General features: G+C 36.0%; 4 protein-coding genes across 5 annotated transcripts; 2 read left to right on the forward strand and 2 right to left on the reverse strand.

The window, feature by feature from the left end:
• Window positions 1–7,230: 7,230 nt before the first annotated feature.
• Window positions 7,231–12,391, forward strand: LOC121781798 (actin-related protein 7-like). The gene is made up of 7 exons (XM_042179494.1): window positions 7,231–7,513; window positions 9,985–10,200; window positions 10,432–10,573; window positions 11,226–11,470; window positions 11,589–11,772; window positions 11,865–11,929; window positions 12,030–12,391. Exons 1-7 carry the CDS (start codon window positions 7,436–7,438, stop codon window positions 12,180–12,182), a joined length of 1,083 nt encoding a protein of 360 aa, XP_042035428.1. The 5' UTR covers window positions 7,231–7,435; the 3' UTR covers window positions 12,183–12,391.
• Window positions 12,392–13,430: 1,039 nt separating this feature from the next.
• Window positions 13,431–16,996, forward strand: LOC121783008 (MLO-like protein 1). Of its 2 annotated transcripts, XM_042181043.1 has the most exons (15): window positions 13,431–13,630; window positions 13,712–13,769; window positions 13,968–14,167; window positions 14,246–14,362; window positions 14,436–14,496; window positions 15,208–15,308; window positions 15,387–15,461; window positions 15,530–15,618; window positions 15,680–15,729; window positions 15,809–15,849; window positions 15,944–16,153; window positions 16,220–16,287; window positions 16,364–16,424; window positions 16,515–16,776; window positions 16,871–16,996. In XM_042181043.1, the coding sequence occupies exons 1-14, from the start codon at window positions 13,508–13,510 to the stop codon at window positions 16,725–16,727; spliced, it is 1,467 nt and encodes a 488-aa protein (XP_042036977.1). In that variant the 5' UTR covers window positions 13,431–13,507; the 3' UTR covers window positions 16,728–16,776; window positions 16,871–16,996. The 2 variants fall into 2 exon arrangements, with proteins under 2 accessions (XP_042036977.1, XP_042036976.1); XM_042181042.1 differs by lacking the exon at window positions 16,871–16,996 and having other exon boundaries at window positions 13,432–13,630; window positions 16,515–16,829.
• Window positions 16,788–20,390, reverse strand: LOC121783009 (geranylgeranyl transferase type-2 subunit beta 1-like). Its single transcript, XM_042181044.1, has 10 exons — window positions 19,488–20,390; window positions 19,310–19,364; window positions 18,940–19,090; window positions 18,637–18,753; window positions 18,103–18,169; window positions 17,887–18,035; window positions 17,391–17,524; window positions 17,212–17,310; window positions 17,057–17,132; window positions 16,788–16,961 (listed from the first exon to the last, which is right to left on the reverse strand). The coding sequence occupies exons 2-10, from the start codon at window positions 19,361–19,363 to the stop codon at window positions 16,867–16,869; spliced, it is 942 nt and encodes a 313-aa protein (XP_042036978.1). The 5' UTR covers window position 19,364; window positions 19,488–20,390; the 3' UTR covers window positions 16,788–16,866.
• Window positions 20,391–21,296: 906 nt separating this feature from the next.
• LOC121783006 (aberrant root formation protein 4-like) lies at window positions 21,297–25,685 on the reverse strand. Its single transcript, XM_042181039.1, has 14 exons — window positions 25,513–25,685; window positions 25,233–25,406; window positions 25,010–25,159; window positions 24,772–24,844; window positions 24,318–24,493; window positions 24,172–24,231; window positions 23,916–24,066; window positions 23,720–23,779; window positions 23,373–23,641; window positions 23,220–23,291; window positions 22,564–22,641; window positions 22,276–22,473; window positions 21,953–22,004; window positions 21,297–21,616 (listed from the first exon to the last, which is right to left on the reverse strand). The coding sequence occupies exons 1-14, from the start codon at window positions 25,561–25,563 to the stop codon at window positions 21,411–21,413; spliced, it is 1,770 nt and encodes a 589-aa protein (XP_042036973.1). The 5' UTR covers window positions 25,564–25,685; the 3' UTR covers window positions 21,297–21,410.
• Window positions 25,686–25,953: the final 268 nt, after the last annotated feature.

Here is a 25,953-nt window from a genome sequence, read left to right on the forward strand (position 1 = left end):
CAACATTTTAAATTTCAAGCACAATACAATTCCAACAGAAAAATAACATTTTTTAAAAATGTTTGTGCCCTAAAGAGCGTCGGGATTATAGTGGGACAGAAGGAGTACTTTTATTCTCTCTCCAATTATTAATTTTATTCTTACTCATATTTTATTCTATCTTCATTTATTTAATATATATGGATTATATCTTCATTTATTTAATGTATTTTTTCTTTTACTTTCTCACTCTACTTAACTAGCACTCTTTTCTTGATGCAATAATAAACTCCGTAAGTGCAGTAGGATTGAGGGAATATCTTTTATAAATATGTACTCATGGTCATGTTAAAATACATATAGTATCCAATCTACGACTTAAGACCAATCCTACATTACTAGATCTTTAAATGAGTTCATGAGATTAAAGCTCGCGTATTCTAATAAATAGTAGATAAAATATAACAAAAGAGTAAAATAGTCAATCTGTTACTCCCTCCGCCCCCCAAATATTGTCTCACTTTGACCCGACATGAGTTTTAAGAAATGTAATTAAATATATATTCAAAGAGAAACTAATTTATATGAAAACAGCATTAATTACTTAATATATATTCAAAGAGAATCTAATTTATATGAAAATAGCATTAATTACTTAATATTATTACAGTATATTTCAAAAATATTCAGTGTATTATTACCTTGCACTAAAGATACTTAGTACTAAAAATAACTTATTGGCTATTCAAATGGTGGAGCAATTACAAATAAAACAACGGATTAACTAAACAATCCAACAAACAAGTACCCGTCCGATTCTGTTAGAACAAGACACAAGGCTCACACACTCTTAGGTAATCTCTCAACTTCACACAGAATGCACACACAGAGAACACACACTTTGATGGAGAAGAAGATAGATGATTTCTTGGAGAATAGGGATTCTCTTTTATTGATTGATTTCTAACTACAAGAATACAAGTAAACCAAGTACTTAAAGCTCATACAATTGTGGTAACTGCCACTAACAGAAAAGAATCAAGAATCAAGAAACAAGAGCTTTCAACGGCTCTTTGCTGACAAACTAACTGATAGAAATCCATGGGTTTCATCCTAAAACCAATTGGTGATAGGAGGAGGGGCCCATGAGACTTATATACTAGTTTCAGTTTTCTCTTGACACCGATGTTGGACAGTTATATGTTATATTTTTAGTTTCAATTGCCAACACCCTCCCTCAAACCCTTCAAAGTGAACCTTGGAGGAGTTGGACTTTTTTCTAATCGATTGGACAATCAGCCCAATTTTTTTCGATCGGTTGGACCACTTGGCCCAAATTTTTAAGTCCAGATATACTGCTGGGTCAGTCATTTTTTCGGTTTCGGCCCAGATATACTGCTGGGTCAGTTAAATTTGACCCACAGTCGGCGACCCGCTCTGATACCATGATAGAAATCCATGGGTTCCATCCTAAAACCAATTGGTGATAGGAGGAGGGGCCCATGAGACTTATATACTAGTTTCAGTTTTCTCTTGACACCGATGTGGGACAGTTATATGTTATATTTTTAGTTTCAATTGCCAACACTAACTAACTCCAGCTAGTTCCTACTTGCTTCTTCCTTTCTTCTTTAGCTTTTAATTCTTCATGCTTAGAAGCTGAATGTGAACTCATTTCTTACAGATTCTATGAAAATAGATGTTATTTTCATTTATTTATCCCATATAAATAGTCAATTATATATATTTTTGCTCTAATGCAGTAGGCCATGTTTTTTGCTCTATAATGCAATGGTTATGTTCTTTACTAACAATAATCAAATCACCTTTTTTTAGCATTTTTATATTTGACCAAATGTACATTAAAAGTTAAAACATACTCCTTATTTTACAAATATCTATTTTTATTAAAATATCTATTTTTATTTAGTGAATAATCAAATCACCTTTTTTTAGCATTTTTATATTTGACCAAATATACATTAAAAGTTAAAACATACTCCTTATTTTACAAATATCTATTTTTATTAAAATATCTATTTTTATAAGACAAATAAAGTGCTCCGTATAATTTAAATACAACATAATTGAAGTTATTAAGGTAACTCTTGTTCGAAGAAGGATCATACTAATTACGATATCTCAAAATACATGTCAATTCAATAAAAGCTTGTTTCTTACGTGTCCAAAAAACTAATCACATATGATGTGTGCATATGTAGATAATAGATTTATAATTTACAGAAATATTTTGATTTAGTACAAGTGTAAAAAAATTATTATATAGTACAAGTGTAAAAAAAATTATTTAGCTTTATAAAGAAAAAATAAAGAAATGAATTGGTCGAATATGAACTCCACTTTTATATATTGATTTTGTGAATGTAATGATTTAGTTGAATAGTGTGATCCACTTACCTAATATGAAAAAAGAAAAGAATTTTATATTGCAGACATCTCGAAATAATAAAATGAGACATTTTTTTCACGTACTGATGAGGTGCTTTTTATTTAGGGATATTGGTACTTAATATCACGATTTTTTTAAAAATATTTTTCTCACTGAAAGTGTTGCTTTCTGCATGCTCGCTCTTCTCTTGTATTTGTGTCGTTGTGGACTGCTTAAGTTGAATCGTCGAACTGATCAAGCCAGCCTACATATACCTGCTACCTACAAACTGTAGATAAGTGGATCCAGTAAAAGCTCGGGCTGAACAACTCGACACTGATTCGACTTGAGTGAGATGAGTAAGATAGCAAGAGAGCGTGCTTTCAAAACCTTAACCTACTAATACTATTAACTAGTATAGGGAAGTAAGGACCGATTCCACAGATAAAAAGGCGTTTGAGATTTGCATGCTAGACAAGAAATGGGAGTAGCTGCTGCCACACTTCTAGGTGTGGGTTAAGTTAAGTATTGGATTGGAGTGATTAAACTATATAACTGGTCAACTCATAAAAGCTTAACTAGTCTACTTGATCAACTCGACTGAACTTTCCGTAAATGGACGAACATAATAAACGGGGCTGTCAGTCCCCTGCAAAGTGTTGCGATAAAGTAAAAACTTTCTAACAACTTCATCTTCTTTAACAAATCAACATGGAAAACAGAGCGAAGAACAGATCTGAAAAGTTAAGGATGACGAAACATCATAACAATCCATGAAATTAAATCTACTCCTAGAATCTAAGCTGCGGCTACGTAGCACAAAACTAACCCATGATCATGCAGAAACGAAACTGAAACACCCAGATCTAAACTTCCTAAGACAACATGAAACATCAGATCTAACCAAATCAAAATATAACCAAACATTTTAAACTAAGATAAGCATCACAAACAGAAATCAAATGCAGATCTGAAATACCATGCATGAAAACAGAGCACATCGGCAGGAAATGAAATCAAAATGAAATACCATGCAGATCTGAAATACCATGCATCAAAAGCATCAAGGGTCAATGTCATCAAAAGTAAGCTGAAAACAAACTACGAAAGCAGGAAATTGTTTCATCGCCCTTTCTCGGAGCGGAATACAGAGCTGAAAGCTGACAAAAAACACTGAAAATCAGCTCCAACTACCAGCTAACTAAACATAAACTAGGACCAAGTGTGTGTGCGCGCGACGGGATCAAGAAGTGAAAGAGCTCCGATTTCAACCCCATAAGAGAGTTGAATCCTAAAGATATTCTAACTAAGAGTGCTTGTGAGACCCTCCCCCCCTTCACTACTTGCCACGGAACACATGCCTGAAACGAGCCTCATCACTCACAAACTTTGAACTTGACATATAATATCATGAACTTAAATAGGTGCTGAATTTTTCCACCGACGACAAAATCTAACTACATTAAAATGAGATGCATAATCATATACGGCTAATAGGGACTTCGTAATTACATCACTATTATTATTTAGTAACCATATCTGATGTGATGTAATAACAAATGAAATGTAGCTATATTTTGTCGCTAATGAAAAAAGTTCAACAACTATTTAAGTTCGTGATATTATATGTCAAGTTCAAAGTTTGTTGAAAAAAATTGGTTTTTGAAAAGTTTCGTGATATTAGACGCCAATATTTAATTTATTTATTTATAATAAGTTTTTCTCTTTAATGAAATGTGTCTCACTTCGTTAGAGTTTAGTATATTGAAAACATCTTTCGAAAGCTTGTATATGTAATAACTCTTTTATCCACATTTACTATTTAATGAGAAAAAATAATTTTTTATAATGTGTTTTGTTTTTGTATTTATTAGATGTTTTTAATTGAAATTTAAATACATAAGAAGCAAACAAGTTTAATTCTTCTACATAGTAGACGAGTTATGAGGTGGCGTTCACAATAGGTAACTTGCCGGTTCTTGTAGAAGGAAAATTGTTTCACAACCTAAATAGGTGCTTTGACTATCTATCGTGAAAGGTTGCGACGTCAGTACAAAAGTTTTCTTACCTAAGGAAATGAACGACGTCAGTGTGGTATAGCGCTGAAAGGAACATTGAGATTAGTTTTTCTTGGCTATTTACTGAAAGATGAGGTCTTTTTTTTTAAAAAAAAAACTGAAAGATGAGGTCTCTGTGATTGTCGTTTCTTAATCTTTGTTGACATAACATTAAGCATACGATATTAAGTGAAAATTACTTTGACCTATCAAATGGTGAGGGTATTTCGTTACCCAGAAATCCTGATAGATTTGGTGGTGATCATTAATGTCTAAGCTGTGCTAGTATTGTTATTACAATGAATCGTGTGCTGTGAGAGATCAATCTGATAATATCCTCAAGAGGTGTTTAGAAAAATGTTTTATTTTTAAGAAAACTGGCCAGTTGAAATTTATTACATGAATAATAATAAGGTTTCTAAACTATACCACTCTTGGAAAAAGAAATTAATTAATAATTAGATATTAGACTTGATATTAATTAATGCATATTTAGATCTTTAACACGGGAAATGATTTAATTAAAGAGGAAGTCCCGAAATATTGGTAATTTCAGTTTGGACGGACAGTTAATATTATATCTATAGTGGATGATAATAATATTTAAGCTTGGACTTAAATTAAATTAGTTTTAATTTAATTAGTGAAAGTCTGAACTGTGACCCAACTCAATCCTCCATAGATCTCTGGTCTTTCCCAAAGTATTAACTTTATATAAAAGGGATAAGATGAGAAGACAAAATTAATTCTACAGTTATTATTTTTTTCGTTCTTTGTGAAAATATCGATTTTTAGGGCTCTCTTCCCTACAGATTTTTGTCTTCAATTCTTCTCCAGTTTTTGAGGATTTGACAAGCTTTGCCCACACAAAGGTCAATTCTGAGTTAAAGGGAACAGATCAGAAGATCCGTGGTTGAGATCGATTGAAGAAGGTGATCGAATTCAACTCTTGAATTCTTACGGTACATTGTATTTAAATTGCATATATTCAATATGATCTGCGATTATATGCTTATGAGCATATTTACTTGTTTAGAATCTGAAGAGCATATTTAGATGTAAATATTTCAATTAAACTAAATAGCTTTTCATTAATACTCTCCATGTCCGCTATTAGGAATCATATTTCTTTGCGGCATGAGTTTTAAGAAATGTTAAGAAAAGTGAGTGGAAAAAGTTAGTTATGAGTATCACTTATGTATAGTAGTTTTAAATTAAATGTGAGTGAAATGAGTAAGTGGAATGTGAGACCCTATTATCATTTATGGAAAAAGTGAACTAAGACTCCTATTCGCGGGCGAACTAAAATAGAAAAATAGGACTCATATTTGCAGACGAAGGTAGTAATATTTTAATAAATTTTATTCTGTTTGATTATATGAGATTTCACTAATTTATATTAAAAATATAATTAAGTTTATTTTTGGCAAAACATATTTCATGATCCTTATACTATTACAGAATATTTTGTTTCATTAGGTCCGTTTACAATTTTGTGTTTTATTACGTCCTTATACTAATGTATTTTTATTTAAGTTTTTAATTTGGTTGGATTTTTTATCTGACTTCACAATTTAATTAGCTTTTCTTGAGTTAGTTAAATTTATTTATCTTTTTCTGTGGCTTATTTATTTGAGTTAGTTAAATTTAATTTAGTTAGAATTAAGTCAGATACAATATTAACTCAAGAATTAATGAAAAATGAAAAGTTCATTAATATTATGTGTTTTTAATTTATAAATTTATTTATTTATTAATTATTTTTGAGTTAATATTTCGACTGAACTAAATTTAAAATAAATTAGAAAAAAAGAAAAATAAATACTCCATAACACAAGTTAATTAAATTTCAAAATATGTTAAATAAAGATTTAATCAAATAAAAATATTTATAAAAAGAACTTATGAACCAAATATTTACAGAATGATTTAATAAAATAATAAAATATATCAATATAAGGATCTCTACATATTATCAGCCTTATTTTTTTGAGGGGACATTTTCTTTGTCTTCAAACTTTGCTAAGGTATCAATTTTGGTGCGTGACATTTGAAAATATCGTTTGAGGATTGCGTTAGTGTGCTAACTAATTTACAGTAATAACTAATAATTTTCAATTCTGTGTATTAAAATTATCAACACAGAGACATAATTATATCAATACAACATGTAAATTTTAATATAAATACAAAGACATAATTTATCAACACAAGAAAAATTGATAAATTTATATGTTTGTGTTGATATTTTTAACATACAATATTTTGAGGTTCATTAACTTCGATATTATATTGTTTGAGCTACTTTTTTACTATTTCAAACTTTGTTAGAGGAAAATACCCTCAAGTCCATGAAGGACATCTTAGTCTATTTATTCTCTTTTCTTTATAAAAATATTTAATTTATCTCTTAATTATTTTAGCTCTTTATTTAAAAAGAGAAGGAAAAAATGGGAAGAAAATAGAAAAAGAGATGGAAGAAAGGGGAAAAAATTAAGAGAGATAAATTAAATATTTTAATAGAGAAAAGATATCAAATATCTGAATGCCCTTTATGGGCCTCGGGATATTTTCGTTAATTTTTTTTTAAAATAGTAAAAAATAGTTTAAATAATATTACATTCAAGGACTTTAAAAGATATTTTTAAATATGACATACTAAAATTGTAACCTTAATAAAGTTTGCTAACCAAAAGAATTTGCCTCGAATTTTTTATTGATGAAGACTGGTTAGATATAAACATTGTACGGTATTAAATTAAATAACCCAAAAAAAGAAAAAGCTACTACTATAATTCATTAATCCAAGCAAGCAACAGTGCATACAGAGAGCATTTAATGAGCTGATTCACATTTTCGAATTCCCAATTTCCAAGTTCGCTCCTTCACTCTGCACTACCCTTCCCTATATATACAGACACCGGCGTTGCACGACGTCGTTCAGCTTCAGGCATCGCATGCATTTGCACCCACCTCTACTCTGAAACCCTAACAATTTGCCGCCGGAGATATGGACGCCGTCGTGATTGACGCTGGCACTAAGATGCTCAAATCCGGTTTCGCTGTTCCCGACCAGCCTCCTTCTATGGTAACTTCAATTACGCCTCATCTTTTCTTCCTCTGATGTTCGGTGTCAAGGACGAACCTCCGCCCTTCGTTCTATTGCTTAAAGCACTCTTCATTTTGTTGTGGCTCCACTGTGAAAAATTGACCAATTTTGCTGTATAAGAAGACGTGAAACCCTTACAGTTACGAAACTGGGGTGATTTTTCCGATGCTTGTCCCCTTCTTCCCTCCAATCAATTTTAAGCTGTAATTGTGTTTGGATACGTCTTTTTTCTTCCTCATTGCTGTGTGTTGTAGAACTATTTTTATTTGAGCATGGATCCAGAGAAGTTTTTCTGAGTTTAGGCTGGTTTGATTTACTTATGCCCCTTTTTACTTGACAAAAGAACTGTGATTGTCCTGTTTTGCCCTATCTCAGCAAAAGCTAATTGCTTGAGCTACAACATCGGAAGGAGGCTCGTGTATTACTCCCTCCGGCCTTCAGTTTTAGTTTAATTAGGAAACTTTTAGTCATCCTCATACTGCATTATCATGAATGAAAGAATAGCTAGTGTTTGTGCACCTAACTGTGATCCTTCCATGCAATCCTCAAGCTCCTGGATGCATCGCAAATTATGCAGTTGAATAGTATAACTGCAAAGAAGTGTGTTTTTTGTAGTTATTGTAGTCTATAGGTTTCATCTGACCTCTCAACATAATGCTGATTCTAAAAATATTGTAAAATTTATGGTGTATAGCATCAGTGGTAGTACTATTAGAGCGCAAATGAAAGTTATAAGTTCCATTTCTGTCACAGTTCAGTTCATCATAAATGATCAATAATACGATGCTTCTGGTTGCTCCGTGCCGGAGAGGCATGTGGTATTTAAACTTGAAATTTCTTTTCTTATTCTCTGATTGAGTGCAAATAGAAGAATGAAATAATGACTTATTTGCAGATTGGCTTAATTCCAAATAATGCAAGGGATGTGTATTACAAGCTTTTAAGGGATAATGTTTCCTTTTAGACTTTCCATTTATGTCACATATAGTTTATTAGTGTCAGTTACCTAGAGTTCAACTCATGCTGTTGAAGGCAAGACGCCCGCCCTTTCTAATTTGAGTGAACTGATTGATTCTCGACTCATTTCTTTTTGAGCATCTACATCAAGTACTCCTTCAACGATAATAGTTTGTCCACGTGACATTGATTAGAAAGGCATTTAAAGATAAGCATTACCATCTTTAGTTCGATCCTCTGCCAATTGGTATTGAATTCAGTTTGATTGGAAAATATGAAGATTTAAGAAACAGGTAGATTAGCCCCAATAGGAAATAATCTTTCCATAATGAGGAGGAGCTATACTTGGAAGCAATTTATTTATGGCAGATTTAAGAAGCTGAGTTGTAATTCTAATTTGTGCTGTCTTAGAGAACTCTATTATGCTAACCTAGATTCTACTTTTAATATTTAGCAGTAATTTTTAATGTTTTAAAGAGATGTCAAGGTGCTTCCGAGGGTCATTATTGACTTTTATCGCTCACATGTCAGCTTTAGTACCATGGAATAAATGAGCGTCTTAACCACCTTTTCCCCCTGTCCTATAAATGAACATCGGCTTAGTTTGGTTGCCCTACATTTCTATTTTTTTCCTCCAAATTCTCTATCTCAATTCATCATCCACCATTGGGCTGTCGCGGTTCCTCTGGAACTCAATTTGGAGCATGGAGCCAGCTGTGGTTGACGCTGGTTCTAAACTTTTCAAATATAATCATGCCCTTCCTGAATGTGACCCTGAGGTAATACTTCTTTTACGATTTAGGGAAATAATGATTTTATTGGGAAGCCTTTAGAGTGGTCCAGGTGAGATCGCGATTTGCGAGACAAATTTGGTGAAACTCTTACCTTTGATCTCAGAATGCTGCAAATGAATGTGTTGTAATTACCGATCTGAATTTGGTACCTGCTTGGGGTTTTAAACTGGAGTTAATGCTTAAGGGTTTTAATGTTTTGAGTTTCATTTTGGAATCGTGATGACTAAACGAAGTTGAAAACTGATACCAAGATCAGTGATGGATCCATTTCAGTTTTAATTGCTTGAGCTTCTTGACTATTCAGTGATCAATTAAGGAAACAAACTAAGATTCCCAAATTGGATTTGAAGAAATTTTGTGGTCCTTCATCATTTGTTCAAGTTATCAATGTTTATTATGTTTCAGTTATTTAGTTTTTCCCTTCAATTGAAACTTGTGCTCCTTTTTGTGTTGCAAAAATGTGCTTCAGTTATTTAGTTTTTGTGAATAGCCCAGTCTATATTAATGTTGCACCTAGTAATTCTTAATCTTATATACATTTCTTAGTGATTTACTTATTATATTGGATATATGTTGTTCACCATTTTCAGTGCTCCAAACCCTTTTTTAGCACTTGTCTGCACTTAACTATGTAGATTTCTTTCATTTATGCCATTTTCTCTTACGTACTTTATTTACAATGTCCCCTCCTCATTTTAGGTAATTCCAACACAAATGCAACGAATACCTGCAGATGAATCCTTGACCGATTCTTCCTCCCTCGAAAGTGTGACTATTGATCCAGTCGTCCGAGGCTTTATCAGAGATTGGGATGCCATGGAAGATTTATTAAGCCATGTGTTATATACTGGTCTTGGATGGGAGATTGGTAACGAAGGCCAAATTTTGTTTACAGATCCACTGGCAACTCCAAAGGTTGGTTTAGTCAAAGTCTTCTCTTTGTCAAATATATATCTTTCATTTGTTCCTGGCCTTCTCAGATATGTTTTGTTCTATAAACTGCTGGTATTTGACATGTTATTGACCTGTAAATAAATTAAATTTCAAAACTATAGGATGCTAATGTAACATTAAAATCATGTGATATGGGAATATAAATTGTTTAAACACTTCTCTGATCTGTCAACCTCATATATTGTGAAACAGGCAGTTAGAGAGCAATTGGTACAATTGATGTTTGAAAAGTTCAACATCTCAGGCTTTTTTGCATCTGAGCAAGCAGTGCTATCACTTTATGCTTTAGGCCGCATTTCAGGATGCACAGTTGACATCGGACATGGAAAAATGGGTATGTGTTGCTGAACCTGTTTTTTCTGATTTTCCTTTCTTGAACTGCTGCTGTGAAGATGACATGTATGAGCTTGATCTTAACCCATTATTTAGTGGTAGTTTATTTATTTGAACTCAAACATATATCTAAATTTAATAAGTGGCAAGTCATCTGGATATCTTGTTCTTTCTTTCTGTGGTTAAACAATGTTCAGTTAGATACAAAAAAGTTAGTTGCAAAGTCTTGTGGAAGTATTAACGGTTAATATGCTGCCATTCCTCATAAAACATTGGAAAAAAAAAGTAGAAAAAGGTATTTTACCTTATTTGCTAAACTTTGTCTCTCGGCTCCAGATGTGTTCTCTCAGCTTTTTCTTTTTACTCATATGGACCAATTTTGAACTCAATAATGATGATGGAGTGGTCTCCTCTATTTTTACTCATATGACCTTATCAGCCATTTTTGTCTTGGCAACCCGTATGTTTTGACTTGTTGGTAGCTTCGATTAGCTCAAGTTTGAGGTGTTCTGTTTATTCCTCATTGTTTGTCACCAACACCATCTGTATCAAGTGTTCCTTTTGACTGCCTAAGGACTTGACCTAGGGCAGCAGTATAGTTGGTCTCTGGTACAAGTTCTGTTAACAAATGGTTTGTTTTCTCAAATTTTCAGATATTGCATCAGTAATAGAAGGCGCTGTTCAGCATATATCATCTAGAAGATTTGAAATAGGTGGATTGGATTTGACCAACTTATTTGCTCAAGAACTCCGTATGTCCAATCCACATGTGAACTTAAGCATCTCTGACGTGGAAAAGTTGAAGGAGCAATATTCCTGCTGTGCTGAGGACGAGGCTGCTTATAGAAGGTTCCTGCAGGGATGCCCTGAGGAGCAACACACTCTGCCTGATGGACAGGTTATATATATTTCTATCTGGTGGCGAAATGAGAGAGAATCCCTTTGCATATCACACATTTCTTTAGAATCTGATCATTTCAGACTTTGGTTTGATGTTCTAATGCTATCTAATTCAGGTGATAAAAATTGGAAAAGAAAGGTATACTGTTGGTGAGGCCTTATTCCAACCATCAATTTTAGGTTTAGAGGCTCATGGAATAGCTGAGCAGCTTGTTCGTTGCATCTCAACTGTGTCAACTGAGAATCACCGCCAGCTGCTGGAAAATACTGTACTGTGTGGTGGAACTGCCTGTATGACTGGTGAGATGTGATGCTTGCTTTCTTAACTTTAGATTATGTCTCCTATATAAGGCTAAAAGAAATGCCTCGATGTTTTATCCCTTCGGTTATAGGTTTCGAGGATAGGTTTCAGAAGGAAGCTGCTGTCTCCTCTGCTATCCGGCCTTGTCTGGTGAAGGTATAATCCACTACTAACTATAGCAGAGCCTACCATTTGGGGTGCATACAGTTGAACGTTTTTTAATGCACAGCACATCTGATTGTATCTTATTACGCAGGCGCCAGAATACATGCCGGATAACGTGACAAGACACTCAGCATGGGTGGGAGGAGCCATACTAGCCAAAGTGGTGTTCCCTCAGAATCAGCATCTGACCAAGGCTGATTATGACGAGCACGGGCCATCTGTCATCCATCGCAAATGTTTTTAAGCAACGTTGTCAACTCTGCTCGAGGTAGTTGCTAGGCCTGTGCGTGCATCAGTAATTGAGCTATTATCGACTCAAGTAAAAACTACATTTTTTTTCATATTTCATGTGATACCCTGGATGCCAAAGGCTTGTGTTGTAGCTTAGTAAGTAAAAACTAAATGTGGTTTTCAAATATGAAAACTATTTACATCAGTCAACTTTTAATTTCACTGTGTTTCGAGCCTGAGATTTCAATCCAGTTGACCATGAATGATGCTATAGGGAAATAATATCATTCTCAAAATTGGTTCTATGTTGGAACCTTTTCTATAGGAAGACCCTCCTCCTTACACCATCAATGAGCTTCCTCGAAGTGTTCTGTAGAACATTAGCCCCATCTCCGAATTCTTCGATCTCCTCTTCTGTTTTGGAGACGAAGGACACAGAGCCCTATTGGGCGGTTCCGGATTGGGGCGGCCCAAATCATAGGGAGAGGGAGAGAGAGAGAGTGGCTTTTTGGCTTATTGGTAGTTGTTGGGCCTTACAAATACTAATTACGTCCTATAATAGATGTCACACTTTACTTCTTGTTTGTTCTGTCACATTTTTTTTAGAAAAAATTATCTCTCACATTAATATAAATACTATTCCTTGTGTCCATCATTTAAAGAGTCATTTTGTCATTTTAGGTGGTCTACGATTTATAGAATCATTTACTTTATTTCACTCTTAGTATGTAGACCCTACAATCCACTAACATTTTACACTCACAATCTATTATTAAACTAACATTAAAAATGGATTTCACATTCCAGTTACTTTATTTCTATACTTTTCTTTATAAAGTCAAACAATTTTTTAAAATTCGTGCCCAAGTCAAACGGGTTCTTTAAATGGTAGATGGAGGGAGTATTTTATTTCTTCACTTAACACAAAACAACCTCTGAAAATTTATGTCATTACCCAAATGTGGCATCTATTATAGGACATAGACATAGAGAGTAATAAAGAGATGGCTTAAATTAAATTTTAGTATTTATTTGCAAAGGTGGGAAATGAAGATGTTGTAAACGTTGTTCACACGACAAGAACTAATTGCCATATGGTAGGAAACATCGACTAATGCGACGACCAAAAAAGGAGCAAAAACAACAGAGCAGTTGCAACTTAACATATTCATTAAAATTGTCTTCGTGGAAGTCTATGTCAAACTAACGTTTTGTGGACCTAAACCATAATGCAACTTGTCCCAACCCAACATTTTAGATGCAGTCTCCCTGCTTGACTTACTGTAGAATTTATTAAGAATTTAAATGAAAGTATCAGGAAAGAGGTGATCATTAAGAATGGCCGGCGGGGGAGACGGAGAGAGTTTGAAGTATACGCCGACGTGGGTGCTGGCGTTGGTGTGTACGGTCATCGTCGCCATCTCTTTGACTGCGGAAAGGCTCCTTCACTACACCGGCAAGGTTATACTATTTCTCTTGTTTTTGATGATTTGTTTTGTAGGATGATGACGATGAAGATGATCATGTGATTCGTGTGTACAGTTCTTGGTGAGTAAAAAGCAATGGCCCCTTTTCGAGGCGTTGCTCAAGATTAAGGAAGGTAAGCAAGCAAGCGAGCGAGTGAGAGAGAGAGGGGGTTGTATATACTACCTGCTTCTAGTCTTAGTTGTATACAACACGAGTTTTAATGCAAAATTGACAAAGTAAGAAATTATTTTAAAAAGTGGTTAAAGAGAAAAAACTTACTAAATATAAGACTATTTTTCGTGGATATTGATGGGGGAGCGGATTGATGCAGAGTTGATGTTGCTTGGATTCATATCACTGCTGCTCACTGTTTTCCAATCTAGAATCAGCACAATATGCATAGCACAACATTTAACATATGACTGGCTACCTTGCAAGAAGGAAAAAGATGATCAAGAAGGCAATGGTGGTGGCGGCCACCGACGCCTTCTTGCAGCACCATCTGATGCTCAAGGCCATTGTCAATTAGAGGTTCTAGAAAAAGAAATTAATATACACATATTTGTAATAATAATTGGGATGGATTAATTGATGTGTGTATGTATGCAGGGGAAGGCTCCATTGTTGTCTCCACAGGCATTGCATGATCTCCATATATTCATATTTGTGCTAGCTGTGGTGCATGTTGTATTCTCTGCTCTAACAATTCTCTTTGGAAGCTTACAGGTTGGTTATAAAACAAGAACACCTTCATGAATGTGGTTCCTTTATTATTGTATTGTCTTGTCATTTACTGCAGATTCGGCAATGGAAACATTGGGAAGACGCTATCCAGAAAAAGGAAGGCGATCAAGAACAAGGTAATGTTCACATCACACACGATCGATCCAACTTGACCAACTTGATATAAATCCATAGGATTCTATCCTAAAACCAATTGATGATATGAGTGACCCATGAGACTTATATAATGGTTCTAGTTCTCTCTTTACACCGTTATAGAATTATTTGAATGAATGTAGGACAGATATTTGAATGTTCGCTCGGGTTAGCAGGGGGTTTGCTAGACAGACATTATCGAATAGCGCCTTTTGATGAGAGATATGAACAAGAAGCTTCCAGAAAACTAGTGTTTTCTGAATTATATGAAGCCAGTAATTTGAACCCTGATATCAAGAAAAAAGCAGAATATTTGATGGAAGGACGGGAAGCCCTTTTGAACAACCCGCTATAATAGGAAAGTCTTATATCTTGGAATTAAATCATCAAGTTGATGATAAAATACGACCCTAATCGAAATGCATACATTTGTCTCATACACTAAAGAGATGGTGAGAAGAGATATATTTTACATCCCAGAGGGGCTATAATTGGAGATATCATTGTTTGTGATACAAAAGTTCCTATAAAAATGGGAAATGCCCTACCTTTGAGTGCGGTTTGAACTATTGATTTACGTAATTGGAAGTAACCAATTAGGTTTACGACGAAACCTAGAAATCGATCACTGATCTTGTTATATATATTTATGTTTCATTTGCTAACATGACTAAGTTGGTATACATACGCAGGGCAGCAACAGCAAGAAAAAGTAACACACATCCACCAGCATGATTTCATTAGGGGGAGGTTTCTTGGCATTGGGAAAGACTTGGCTCTTTTGAGTTGGCTGGTAAGTGGTAGCTCTCATTCTCTTCCAAATACTAAGTGTATTACACTACACTTTCTTGTAACTCTTCTTCTATTTCAGCACTCCTTTTTCAAGCAATTTTATGGATCTGTGAATGAACTAGATTACACCACTCTCCGCCGCGGCTTCATCAATGTAAGCTTCTCACCTTTACCACTACTCTCTTCTCTTGCACAATCAAGCTTGACAAGTCCTTTTTCCAGAATCATTACAGAGATAATCCCACGTTCAACTTCTACAAGTACATGCTCCGTGCCCTCGAAACTGATTTCAAGAAAGTCGTCGGTATAAGGTCAGTATTATCTCATCTTATCACACAACAACCTTGTTTACTGATTTTCTGTCACATGCAGTTGGTATTTATGGATTCTTGTGGTGCTTTTCTTGCTGCTCAATGTTCATGGTAACCTCTCAGTTCTACTTCCTCCAAGATTAAATCTTTCCACCTATGCTGGTTAATATACATGACATTTAACATGTAGGATGGCATGCATATTTCTGGATTGCATTCTTGCCCTTGATTGTGAGCCCTCTCTCTCTCTCTCTCTCTTTCTCTCTCACACACACACACACACACACACACAAACCTAATTAACCTCATTTAGTTGATTTGGTAGCTTCTTCTTGCTGTGGGAGCAAAACTTGAGCACATAATCACTCAACTAGCAAGAGAAGTGGCTCAAAGGCATGTAGCAATACCTGGGGAGCTTGTGGTGAAGCCTTCTGATCATCATTTCTGGTTCAACAAACCGCGTCTCGTCCTCATCCTCATCCACATTATTCTCTTCCAGAACTCCTTTGAGATCGCAGTTTTCTTCTGGGTGTTGGTGAGATATGATTGTTTCCCTTTTCCCTGCAACACTCCAAACTCAAACACCATTTTGCCGATGCAGGTTTTGTATGGCTTCGATTCTTGCATCATGGGAGAATTCGGCTACATAATCCCCCGGCTCATAATAGGGTAGGGTACACCACACTCGTACACATCAGTTTCCTGTTAAATGAAAATATTAGCACGATGATGTGTTCGTGTATAGGGTGCTGGTGCAGCTTCTTTGCAGTTATAGTACCCTGCCACTGTATGCCATTGTTGCTCAGGTAGGTCTTGCTTTCCTCTATAATTTAGAGAAACAGAAAAAGACATTAGTGTTCAGTTTTGTAAGAGTTTTCTTGATTTCTGGAGTGAAGATGGGAAGCTCATTCAACAAGGCTATATTTGAAGATCACATACAAGCCAAGATCACAGGCTGGGCAAACAAGGCAAAGATAAACAGGAAAAATGTAGACGGCGGTAATAAAAAAACTCCCTCTCCGCCACCACCAGCCTTGGAGTCGACCATAGATCAAAGCACAGAAATTGAAATCCAAACTATAAGTGTTCCATCAAATGGTCAGAACTGAGCATTCCTTCACAAGGAAGGATTTTAGAATATGGAGCTCTAAAAAGAATGTAATTCAAGATTTCTGAGTAGTCAATAATTCATATATAGCCAAAGAGAAGCATATGTAGCACTACAAATCTATTGATCAACTAGAGTTTTCAGGTGGTGAGGAAAATTTTGTTTACAACATCCACGGGCAATGCATAAGCTGGATCTATAGCTTTGAGTTCGGGATATTCAAGAAGCGAAAGACCTGAATTCACCAAAAAACAAATGGCCAAGTGTTGCATTATAGCAGGTAAAACATACAAAAAGGAGGGCAGTAGTAGTAGTAGCTCAAAATCTTACCAGCAACACCAAAATAGGTGTGGAAGACATCGACAGCATCATCGGATCTGTCTGAGATTCCACCGTTCTCTTTATCCTGCGCCATTCAAGGATACAGCGTCAAAGATTACTCTGTAAATGTAAGCTTCTGTCAATTCCTAATGCAAAACAATAACCTGGCAATCCAAGATGAAATCAGCGAGCTTCTTCTTGTCAATCCAGTGAACTCTATCAATCATAATCAAACTACTAAGAACCCACCACGAGTAGCATACCTGGAGTTGGGAATATACACTAGATCATATGAGAACAATATTCTTGTTGTCAGATTTCGTATGAGGAAAGAATAACTCACATCGGGAAGCTTCTCAGGGCGTCCGTTTAAACCTCCGGATTTTACTTGTCGTTCACATAACCACCATCCAAGAAGATCCTTGTCAACATGATCTAGAGAACCAGTGATAGCAAGAGCTCCCACACAACAGAAAACTGCAATAACAACTCGGCAAAATGCGTCCACATCTGTTAGTTTTGCCACTTGGACCAAACTTTTCATTTCCAGAAATCCAGTCGCAGAAATAAATGATTTTGGGTAAGCTGAAAATCTCTCAAAAATTACACCTAGTTGAGAGTTGAGTATGAGTGTACGACTTCTCCAGCAGCAGAATAAAAGGGATCATGACTCTTACTAAAATGCATTCAGTTCAGTTAAGTTATCAGGTTTATGAATCTGTAGGTATTAATGTTCTCTTCATATTCAGTACTGAACCACAACATATGATACCTTTTGTCCTCATTTACTTTCGACAAATTTTGCAAGTATGCGAAACACCTAAAGACATGATACATACTTTGTCCTGCATGAGATTCTGCTCCAGGTGTGCATCCAAATCCACCATCTAAATTCTTGCAACTTACAATGTACGCTACAGCTTTTTCTACATTTATTTTATCCAAACGCTGTAGTAATGCGAGAGAGCATATTGCAATATACGAAAACCTGAAAATATGCGCAGACTTGTTATTTTTTCAACCTAAAAAGGTGTTGGATTAATAAGAAAGCATACCTGGTATCCACTTCACCCCAAATGTCACCGGAAAATGATCCATCTGCATTCTGTAAGCTTGCAATATCTAGCTAGTAGCTTAAGTGCTTACGTAGAGTATTCAATTCTGATTCTGTGTTCGACTATACTAAGGAACAAATAAATTTCAGCAAGAAGAGAAAAAATGCAAGTGGAAAAAGTCATCCATCAGTGCAAATACATAATAGCAACCACCATCTGGCACTATTAATTTTAAAGATTTACTCACAGACCCAAACATCAAAGAAAAACATATACTTCCTCCATCCCTTAAAAACATGAACTTTACAAGGGCTACAGGTTTTAATGCACAATCGGTTAAGTAAGAGAGCAGAGAATATATAATGGAAGTAGTGTTAGTGGATGGTGGGGTCCACATTTTCGTTGGATTTGTTTGTCCAACACAATACCTAATTTAGAAAGTTTATAATTTTAAGGGACATACTAAAAAGAAAATAGTTCATATTTTCTAGGGGACGGAAGGAGCATATAATTATATCTATTATTGAAAGATACAATTGGCAACCTTCTCAATATCAAGAACATCTATCTTGTCAAATAGTGTTAAAACCTGAATGGCACTTAATGTGTAGAGCAGGTGAGGATCATGCCCTATATTACCACCAAAACCACCTGCATAAACCAAGGGACAGTAAGATGATGCGAGTTTATCAGAACCAATCTATTTTAACATCTTCAATTAATAAAAAGTGTAAAGGACTAGCTGGAACCAGAACCATGTGAAGAAATAAACAATAATTTGACTAATATCAATCTAAGGCAGACAATTCACGCAAAAACTAACGCCTGGATACACACCAGATTGATCCTGACATTCCATGATCCAAGAAACGGCCTCATCCTGATCCACTGCATCAAGCTTTCCTAAAACATCCAGAGTAGTCAATCCCCAATAAGCGCCATTCAACCTCAGGTGCTCCATAGCCACAGACGCAAAATCATCCTTTTTCTGCTACGAAAGGGTGCTCATTAATACTAAAAGAAATCCCTCGCCACTTCAAGAATCTAGAAACCCCGATCTTCGTCTTAGTGTATGTCGTATCATTTCTTAATATCTTTCTTTTATAATGTGCATTTATCAGGAAGTTTCATTCTATAACCCCAGGGAGGAAAAACAAAACTTGGTACAATCTACAAACTAAATAGTAAAAACGAATATGAGGCCTACCTTTTCAATTGATACGATATATTTGATATGTTTTTCAACCATGAGCTCCCCCATTCTGTCATTTATTCAAACACAAAACAATCAACATAAGATAAAAAGGGCTTTAAAATATAACATCAAGAACAAAATTTCAACATCCAATATCTTAGCTTAAATTACTCAAAAAAAAATCAAATACGGGTCTTATGGGTCGACAAAATTTCTAACACCCAAGGCTCGTCGACGCTCGCCTACCAAAGGCGCGTCCTCCAACTGAGGAAATCTACTGATCCTCCATGTCACATTTTCAGCACGGGTCTTATGGGTCGACGCAATCGTTGTCCCAAATCAAGGAGGACCAACTGGAGGAAAATTCAAAGATCGGTGGCCAATACAAGGTCGGTGCCCGTCATCCCTACACTCTGGCCGAGACGGAGAAATTGTTCGAAGTGTGGGTCGTCATCTAATCGTTGGCACCCAACAAATCCAGAATGTTTTTTGGGCGAGGGTGCTTGAAAACTACAACAACGCTCGGCCAAGAGGAACTCACCGCCGCAGTTTGAAGATGCTCCGCAGTCATTTCGAGCCGGTGGACAAAGACTTCAAAAAATTATGCGGCGTCTACAGGAATGAAGAACAATGGTACCAAAGAAGAGCGGATGAAGCCGACATTCTAAAGTCGGCTATGATGATCTTCCAACAGACATCGGCGTGAGGGCCTTCAAGTATGTCAATACTTGGAATATGGTTCGGTATATGGACAACTCGGCGGGTGACACCCAATCCAGCATGAGCTTGAGCTCGAAAAGGACGAAGCACACGGCGGGTGGCCAATATACTTGTCAAGTGGCGGCGGCGGCAACTGTAGCGGTGCGACAAAAAGGTCGTAATCCAGTACGTGGGAAACAATGCAAGTGGCTCGAGCTCCGGAGCTGGCTCGCGACGTCATCCGATTGAAACGAAGGCGGTAGAGGAAGGGGACGGTCGTGTCCCTCAAACAAACAAATAAAACATCACTGTTCCTATTGTTCAACGCCACAACGACCGATGCTTCCGTATGATGTCATTCCAATTGGTGATATATTACGAAGGAATTCAGCTTCTCCAGCGATAGATGTGCCGACCAATCTGCCACCCCTACTGTTGGAGTAGTTTTTAGGATTTAAGTTATGCAATTTTTAATTTTTAATTTTTTTGGTTTTTTAATGAATTTCTTTTAATTGTTGCATTTTTAAATTGACAAAATGAAATAAGAGATCAAAGAATAGTTAAGAGAAGAGATGGTTAAGGGGGTTTTTCTTTTTTTGTTCTAGAATGAAACTTAGATTCCGTGTTTGTACTGAACTTTTTTTTATTTCGTGTTTGGGAGAGACGCATGACCCTCATGCGTCTCCTTTTAATGAAACGCATGACGATTATGCGTCTTTGTGCAAATCACCCGGTCGGGTGTTTTGCCACTGCAATCTCACAATTCGAAAAAATTGAGAGACGCATGTCCCTCATGCGGCTCTCACAAAGAGGCATAATCGTCATGCGTTTCATTAAAAGGAGACGCATGAGGGTCATGCGTCTCTCCCAAACACGGAATAAAAAAAAGTTCAGTACAAACACGGAATCTAAGTTTCATTCTAGAACAAAAATAGAAAAAATCCGATGATTAAGAGATGTTTCTTGAACAAGAGATGGAAAGTGGACTAGACATCTAATTCTGGATCAGCTCTACTCAACTTGCTGATCTGAGTATGAGATTTACCAGTTAAATATTTTCGACCCTAACGTCTAAATCTAGCAGGCTATTCAGGTTAATCCATGAGTTTCAAGCTACACTAACATACCTAGTCTAGATCTTTGGAGCACGCAAATTTGAACAGGATCTCATTATTTTCGATAGCTCCGAACACGAGCCAAAAAAAATCCAGATTTGGATCTGTAACAGAACTGAAAATAAAAGTTCGAATTTAGGCAAATAAAAGTCGAATGATTTTGAAGCATTTAAAAAAAGCCAAACTAAACGCTACAACATTCTTTCAATATCAAAAGCAGTGACCTCACAATAAGATCTGATTTAGTTAAAAGACAAACGGGTAAATGCCTGGAATGAACTACTAACATCTGCCACAAGTTACAAATGTTTGAGCTTCTCTTCAACGAGTTCGATGCAACGGTAGAGAACCAACTCCACTGGGTTGAGAGCACACATAGAATCATCAGATTCTTTCATGCTTCGAGCCATGGTTCCACTCACCAATACACGTAATGGGAGAAGCCATTCCTTGTATACTTTCTGCAATTTCTCCTTGGCCAATATTCCACTACTGTTAGAATTTCCTGTAACATCGTCTCCATCACATCACAACGCAATATACAACACTTGCTTCGTGTATATAGGAACTTAGTTTTGGTGACTCGTGTGAAATTCAAGATCAAAGGTGAAGACAATTTTCATTATTTTGAGGGAAAGCTAATGATTAATTTCATATACATGTAGCTTATAATCATGTAGTTAACATACATTGTTAAGTCTATATAATACCCTACATAGTCGACTTGTAAAAGGGAGGGTGAAATAAACAAGTCTTTATCACAGAAACTCCAAAACTGAAGCAACAAGCGCAGTAATACAAGATACCGAATTTCTATGATTCCAAAGAAACTCGTGCTTACCCGTTGATTCGGTGATCAGTATAAATCTATAGAGATTGAGAGCTGACAAAACCTGCAACACAATTTACTCAGCATTATAGTCCAAAAAAAACCTTATAACATCTTTAAATGTCCCAGAAAAATGGAATAACCAAAAAATGTCACCAAAAATGAAACACAGAGCATAATATTATAATCATGCAACACTAATGAAAATAAAGTTTTTAGAATTTATGACATTCCATTATTTTCAAACGCAAATTAAAAAAAGGCAGGCATGTGTAAGGGTCATGGCGGGGAGGAGTAGCAAAAAGTTGATAAGCATAGAGAGGAGAGAGGTTAACTGCATCACTGTCCTCGGGAAGGGATGGAGGTCCACCCTCTGGAGGCTTGAGAACCATTTCCACCAATTGTAGCACAGATTGGTTCCAAAATGATGTAGATTGACTGACTTCGCTATTTGGGAGGGAATCCACTGATGCATTTCTTTTCACCAATTCCAATCGCATTTCCTCTCTGACACAATCTATAAGTATTCCAATCTGCAATCCAGGGGACCACATTCTCAACATTAAAATTGTCAACTCAAGAGGCTTAGCAGTTTTTCATGCTTTCAGAATGAGAGTACCTACCATAGAAGGAGAGTTGCTATTCTTGATCAAAGCCATTAAGACATCAAATCTCCAAGGAGTTGGGATGTCTGCAAGCATCTGCATATATAAACAATATATCATGCCCATGAAAGTATTCAGTGGAACATCTAAAAGACATTGTTAATAGCTTCTGCAACAGAACAAGGCACATGATTAGATAAAAGAAGGGATATGTTAGTGAAGGACAACTTATCACATAAGAATCAACAGTTATGCACCTAAATCAGGAAACGCGATCTATCGACATTTGAAGTAACTCCAAGCTTCATAAGATAAGAACAAGAACATGAATTTTTATCGGCATGAAACTGCAAATTGCACAATTTCTGATGCATAAATACAAGCAAAAAAAAGAATACAAAAAGTCTGTGAGTACCACCATTTTAAGATTGCTGCAAAGCCTGGAAGCAATAGAGGCTTATCTTGCTTCAAAAAAAAAAGATAATTAAGAGAGTCATGAGATTTCTGAGTTTTTAAGCACTAGATAATATTAATGGCATCGAATAACTGTTTTTGAGAAATCTTCAGAAGCATCATTGCCTGGGGGAGGGTGAATTAAAACTTAAGAAACCATCTAATAATCTTCTCGTAGAGAAGAAGAAGATACTCAAGTTCTAAGGCACCAGAAATTTTACCTTCTTAAATGTTATAAATGCTTTCTTTCTTAGTTCAGTCTCTGGAGTATACATGATAACCATTGTGACAACCTAATAATAATAAGTCAAATGAGTAAATGGTACAAGCTTAAGAGTTTAGGAAAAGGAAATATTTATACAGTACCAAACTACCTGCAAGCTGGTATACATAGTTGGCATATGTAAGGAGTAGTCCACAAATTCATTGTTTGTATTCGTTGTGATGCCATCCATGATGCATGCAATGAAGCTGATACCATCCCGCTTCAATCCCCATGGCATATTGGCATATGAGAATAGGTACTTTAACATGCCTACTGCCTCCCATCTTCTAGTCCAGTTACCTTTGAGTTCCATTAAGACAGAGGTCATGTCAGCTTTGGCAGCAAGAGCAATCTCACCATCCCCAAAGCCCCAAATCACTGGATCAGTCAGATCAATTAGATCAATATCAGGTCATGGCAACATCAACCAGAGAGAGATAGTTGTCAATTACTAACCAGCTAGTGCCGCTCCAAGCTTCACTTGAGAAAAGCAATCCACGCCAACTTCACCATCATCTGTAATTTTAGTTCAAAAAGGATCACAATTGTATGGCATCCACAACAAGTAGAGTTAAGTTTATCCAAGAGTTATATATACAAATATCCTATAGATGAATCATGATATACTTATATGAAGGCAATTATATGTCACCTCCAATAACTAGTTTAGAGATCATATCAACTTCACATCCTGTTACCAGACCAATATATGACAAATCACAATGGGGAAGGAAGTCAGACAATTGCAGCACCACAAGACGACATCTCAACTTGTCACTTGCCATTCCATGTGAAACAAGAGCCTACACATCAAGGATGATGCATTATTACATAGATGATGGCATCAAATCACTATAAGACAACTTAGTACAGCCAAAACTAGATTCACTTTAACAAAGATTGTCCACCATGATCTGCAAGGCATATAGGCCTAACAAAGCCTTCAGTTTGCTGTTGTCCTCGCCTTCCTGCCATATGAGATAAAAATATCATTGCCAAATCAGGTGAAGACACAAGATAAAGCTAATAATGCAGGATGGTTAGTGTTACCGACCAACTTTACACTGATTGTTCTTATAGAGCTGGCAATGCCAGTTGTTCTACTAAACAGTTTCTCATAATCTGTATCTTCATCATCTCTCTTCAAGCACAAGGTTGTCAAAACATTAAGAATGATTGGAACTGCATGTTTTACTTGTTCATAGATCCGCCTCTGGATCAATACGATAACTGGAAGCAGAAAAGCATGAATAACTAATCAGGATAGTTCTTCGATGGAGGTCCTTAGACTTATTTCATACACACGGATATCAAGGATTTCAACTTTCAAGCATTAATTTTTGCTAGAAACATGATAATTCAGAATCTATTTTCGGGGCTCGGCATCAGAATATGTGTGTTATTAATCTTCCAGCATACAAACGAAAACATGAATAACATAAATGCAAAGGGTGGGTTAGTAGCCAACACTGTTACCCCTAACCATGTATACATAAATATAAATATACCTTTAGTGAGCCCGGTAAGAAGAGGTATGAAGCAAACAGGAAGCATGAATGGATCGCTTAGAGAAGATATTGCCTGTCATAAGCCAAATGCAAGTATTAAGCTGATAAGGAAATGTTGATTTTGCATATTCGCTGCTTGATTTTTGAGAGGAAGATCAACAAATACATAAACCTAATTTCAGTAGCTAAAATTCTGAACTATTACACGGAGAATTCATCAAAACGACAATTGTTATACCTCCAATAAAATCGAAAGCATCTCTCGTGGACTACATCTCTCTACGAACAAATCAACTACACCTTCTGCGACCTCCAAACACCGATCAGATACACAAGCAAACCGCGCCACAGCCTTGGGCAACTCAAAAGCTAACGCATCGATGATCTCCTAAAACAATAGTTCCATCCGAATCATCGAGCATCAGTATTAAAATTCATCGAACAGCCAATCCGCGACATACCTGTCCAAGCGCAGGCGTGGCCACGTATTGATGAATTTGAGTGAGAATTTCAACGGCCAACTCTTGCGAATATTGAGGCTCTTCTGCTATCAGCGATTCGGAGATCGCATTGAGGTTTTTTACGAGTTCTGCAATAGATTGCTCCGAAGTAGCGTAATCACCAGCTACAATCAGCTGCGCGCATCATGAGAGGAATTGCTCAGGAATTCGGGAGAATTGAGACGTAAGATATGAACACAACAAGTAGAAGCGTGGGGAAACATGATTGAAAGGCTATTACCTTGGCGCACGAAACTAGGTTCTGATGGAGAGTGGTGAGCACAGCATCCATCGGAGCCTCCAGTATCAGTCGGCGAAGGTAATACTTCTAGGATTTTTCCTCTTTTTAATGTTGGATTCTTGTCTGACTTTTAAATCAATAGAAATGCATTTTTCAAAAAGATCTCATGGTTCTTCTAATGTTACCATTGGTCAAGAACCACAAGAATTAGAAAAAAAATATGATAGTTGATCGGAATTTAGATGAGGTTCATTTGATAAAATAATATTTTTGTCGATTCTAGATTAAAAAACCTATTGATAATTTTGATGTGAATATTCGAGATTATATTTGTAGAAAATACGTAGTTAAAAGTGTTTTGTCAACTAAATGGTTATACTTTTTGTATTTAATTTTTGCATACTTTTTGTATTAGTCTACTTGTGTTGGTGGTATACCCAC

The sequence above is a fragment of the Salvia splendens genome, chromosome 20, assembly GCF_004379255.2.
Source record: "Salvia splendens isolate huo1 chromosome 20, SspV2, whole genome shotgun sequence".
Classification (NCBI taxonomy): domain Eukaryota; kingdom Viridiplantae; phylum Streptophyta; class Magnoliopsida; order Lamiales; family Lamiaceae; genus Salvia; species Salvia splendens.

Bases quoted from the DNA above. Each gene is read 5' to 3' on its own strand.
- LOC121781798 (XM_042179494.1), top strand. From the start codon at position 7,436: ATGGACGCCGTCGTGATTGACGCTGGCACTAAGATGCTCAAATCCGGT. The intron at 7,514-9,984 runs GTAACTTCAATT...TCCTCATTTTAG, and splicing joins CCGACCAGCCTCCTTCTATG to GTAATTCCAACACAAATGCA. The intron at 10,574-11,225 runs GTATGTGTTGCT...TCAAATTTTCAG, and splicing joins CATCGGACATGGAAAAATGG to ATATTGCATCAGTAATAGAA.
- LOC121783008 (XM_042181043.1), top strand. From the start codon at position 13,508: ATGGCCGGCGGGGGAGACGGAGAGAGTTTGAAGTATACGCCGACGTGG. The intron at 14,168-14,245 runs GTTCTAGAAAAA...GTATGTATGCAG, and splicing joins AAGGCCATTGTCAATTAGAG to GGGAAGGCTCCATTGTTGTC. The intron at 16,425-16,514 runs GTAGGTCTTGCT...TCTGGAGTGAAG, and splicing joins TGTATGCCATTGTTGCTCAG to ATGGGAAGCTCATTCAACAA.
- LOC121783009 (XM_042181044.1), bottom strand. From the start codon at position 19,363: ATGGGGGAGCTCATGGTTGAAAAACATATCAAATATATCGTATCAATT. The intron at 18,170-18,636 runs GTATCTTTCAAT...GCTACTAGCTAG, and splicing joins TATTGAGAAGGTTGCCAATT to ATATTGCAAGCTTACAGAAT. The intron at 16,962-17,056 runs GTAAGATTTTGA...TGGTGAATTCAG, and splicing joins CACCTATTTTGGTGTTGCTG to GTCTTTCGCTTCTTGAATAT.
- LOC121783006 (XM_042181039.1), bottom strand. From the start codon at position 25,563: ATGGATGCTGTGCTCACCACTCTCCATCAGAACCTAGTTTCGTGCGCC. The intron at 24,067-24,171 runs GTGGACAATCTT...CTTGATGTGTAG, and splicing joins TATATGCCTTGCAGATCATG to GCTCTTGTTTCACATGGAAT. The intron at 22,005-22,275 runs GTTAACCTCTCT...ATTGTGTTGCAG, and splicing joins TTCCCGAGGACAGTGATGCA to GTTTTGTCAGCTCTCAATCT.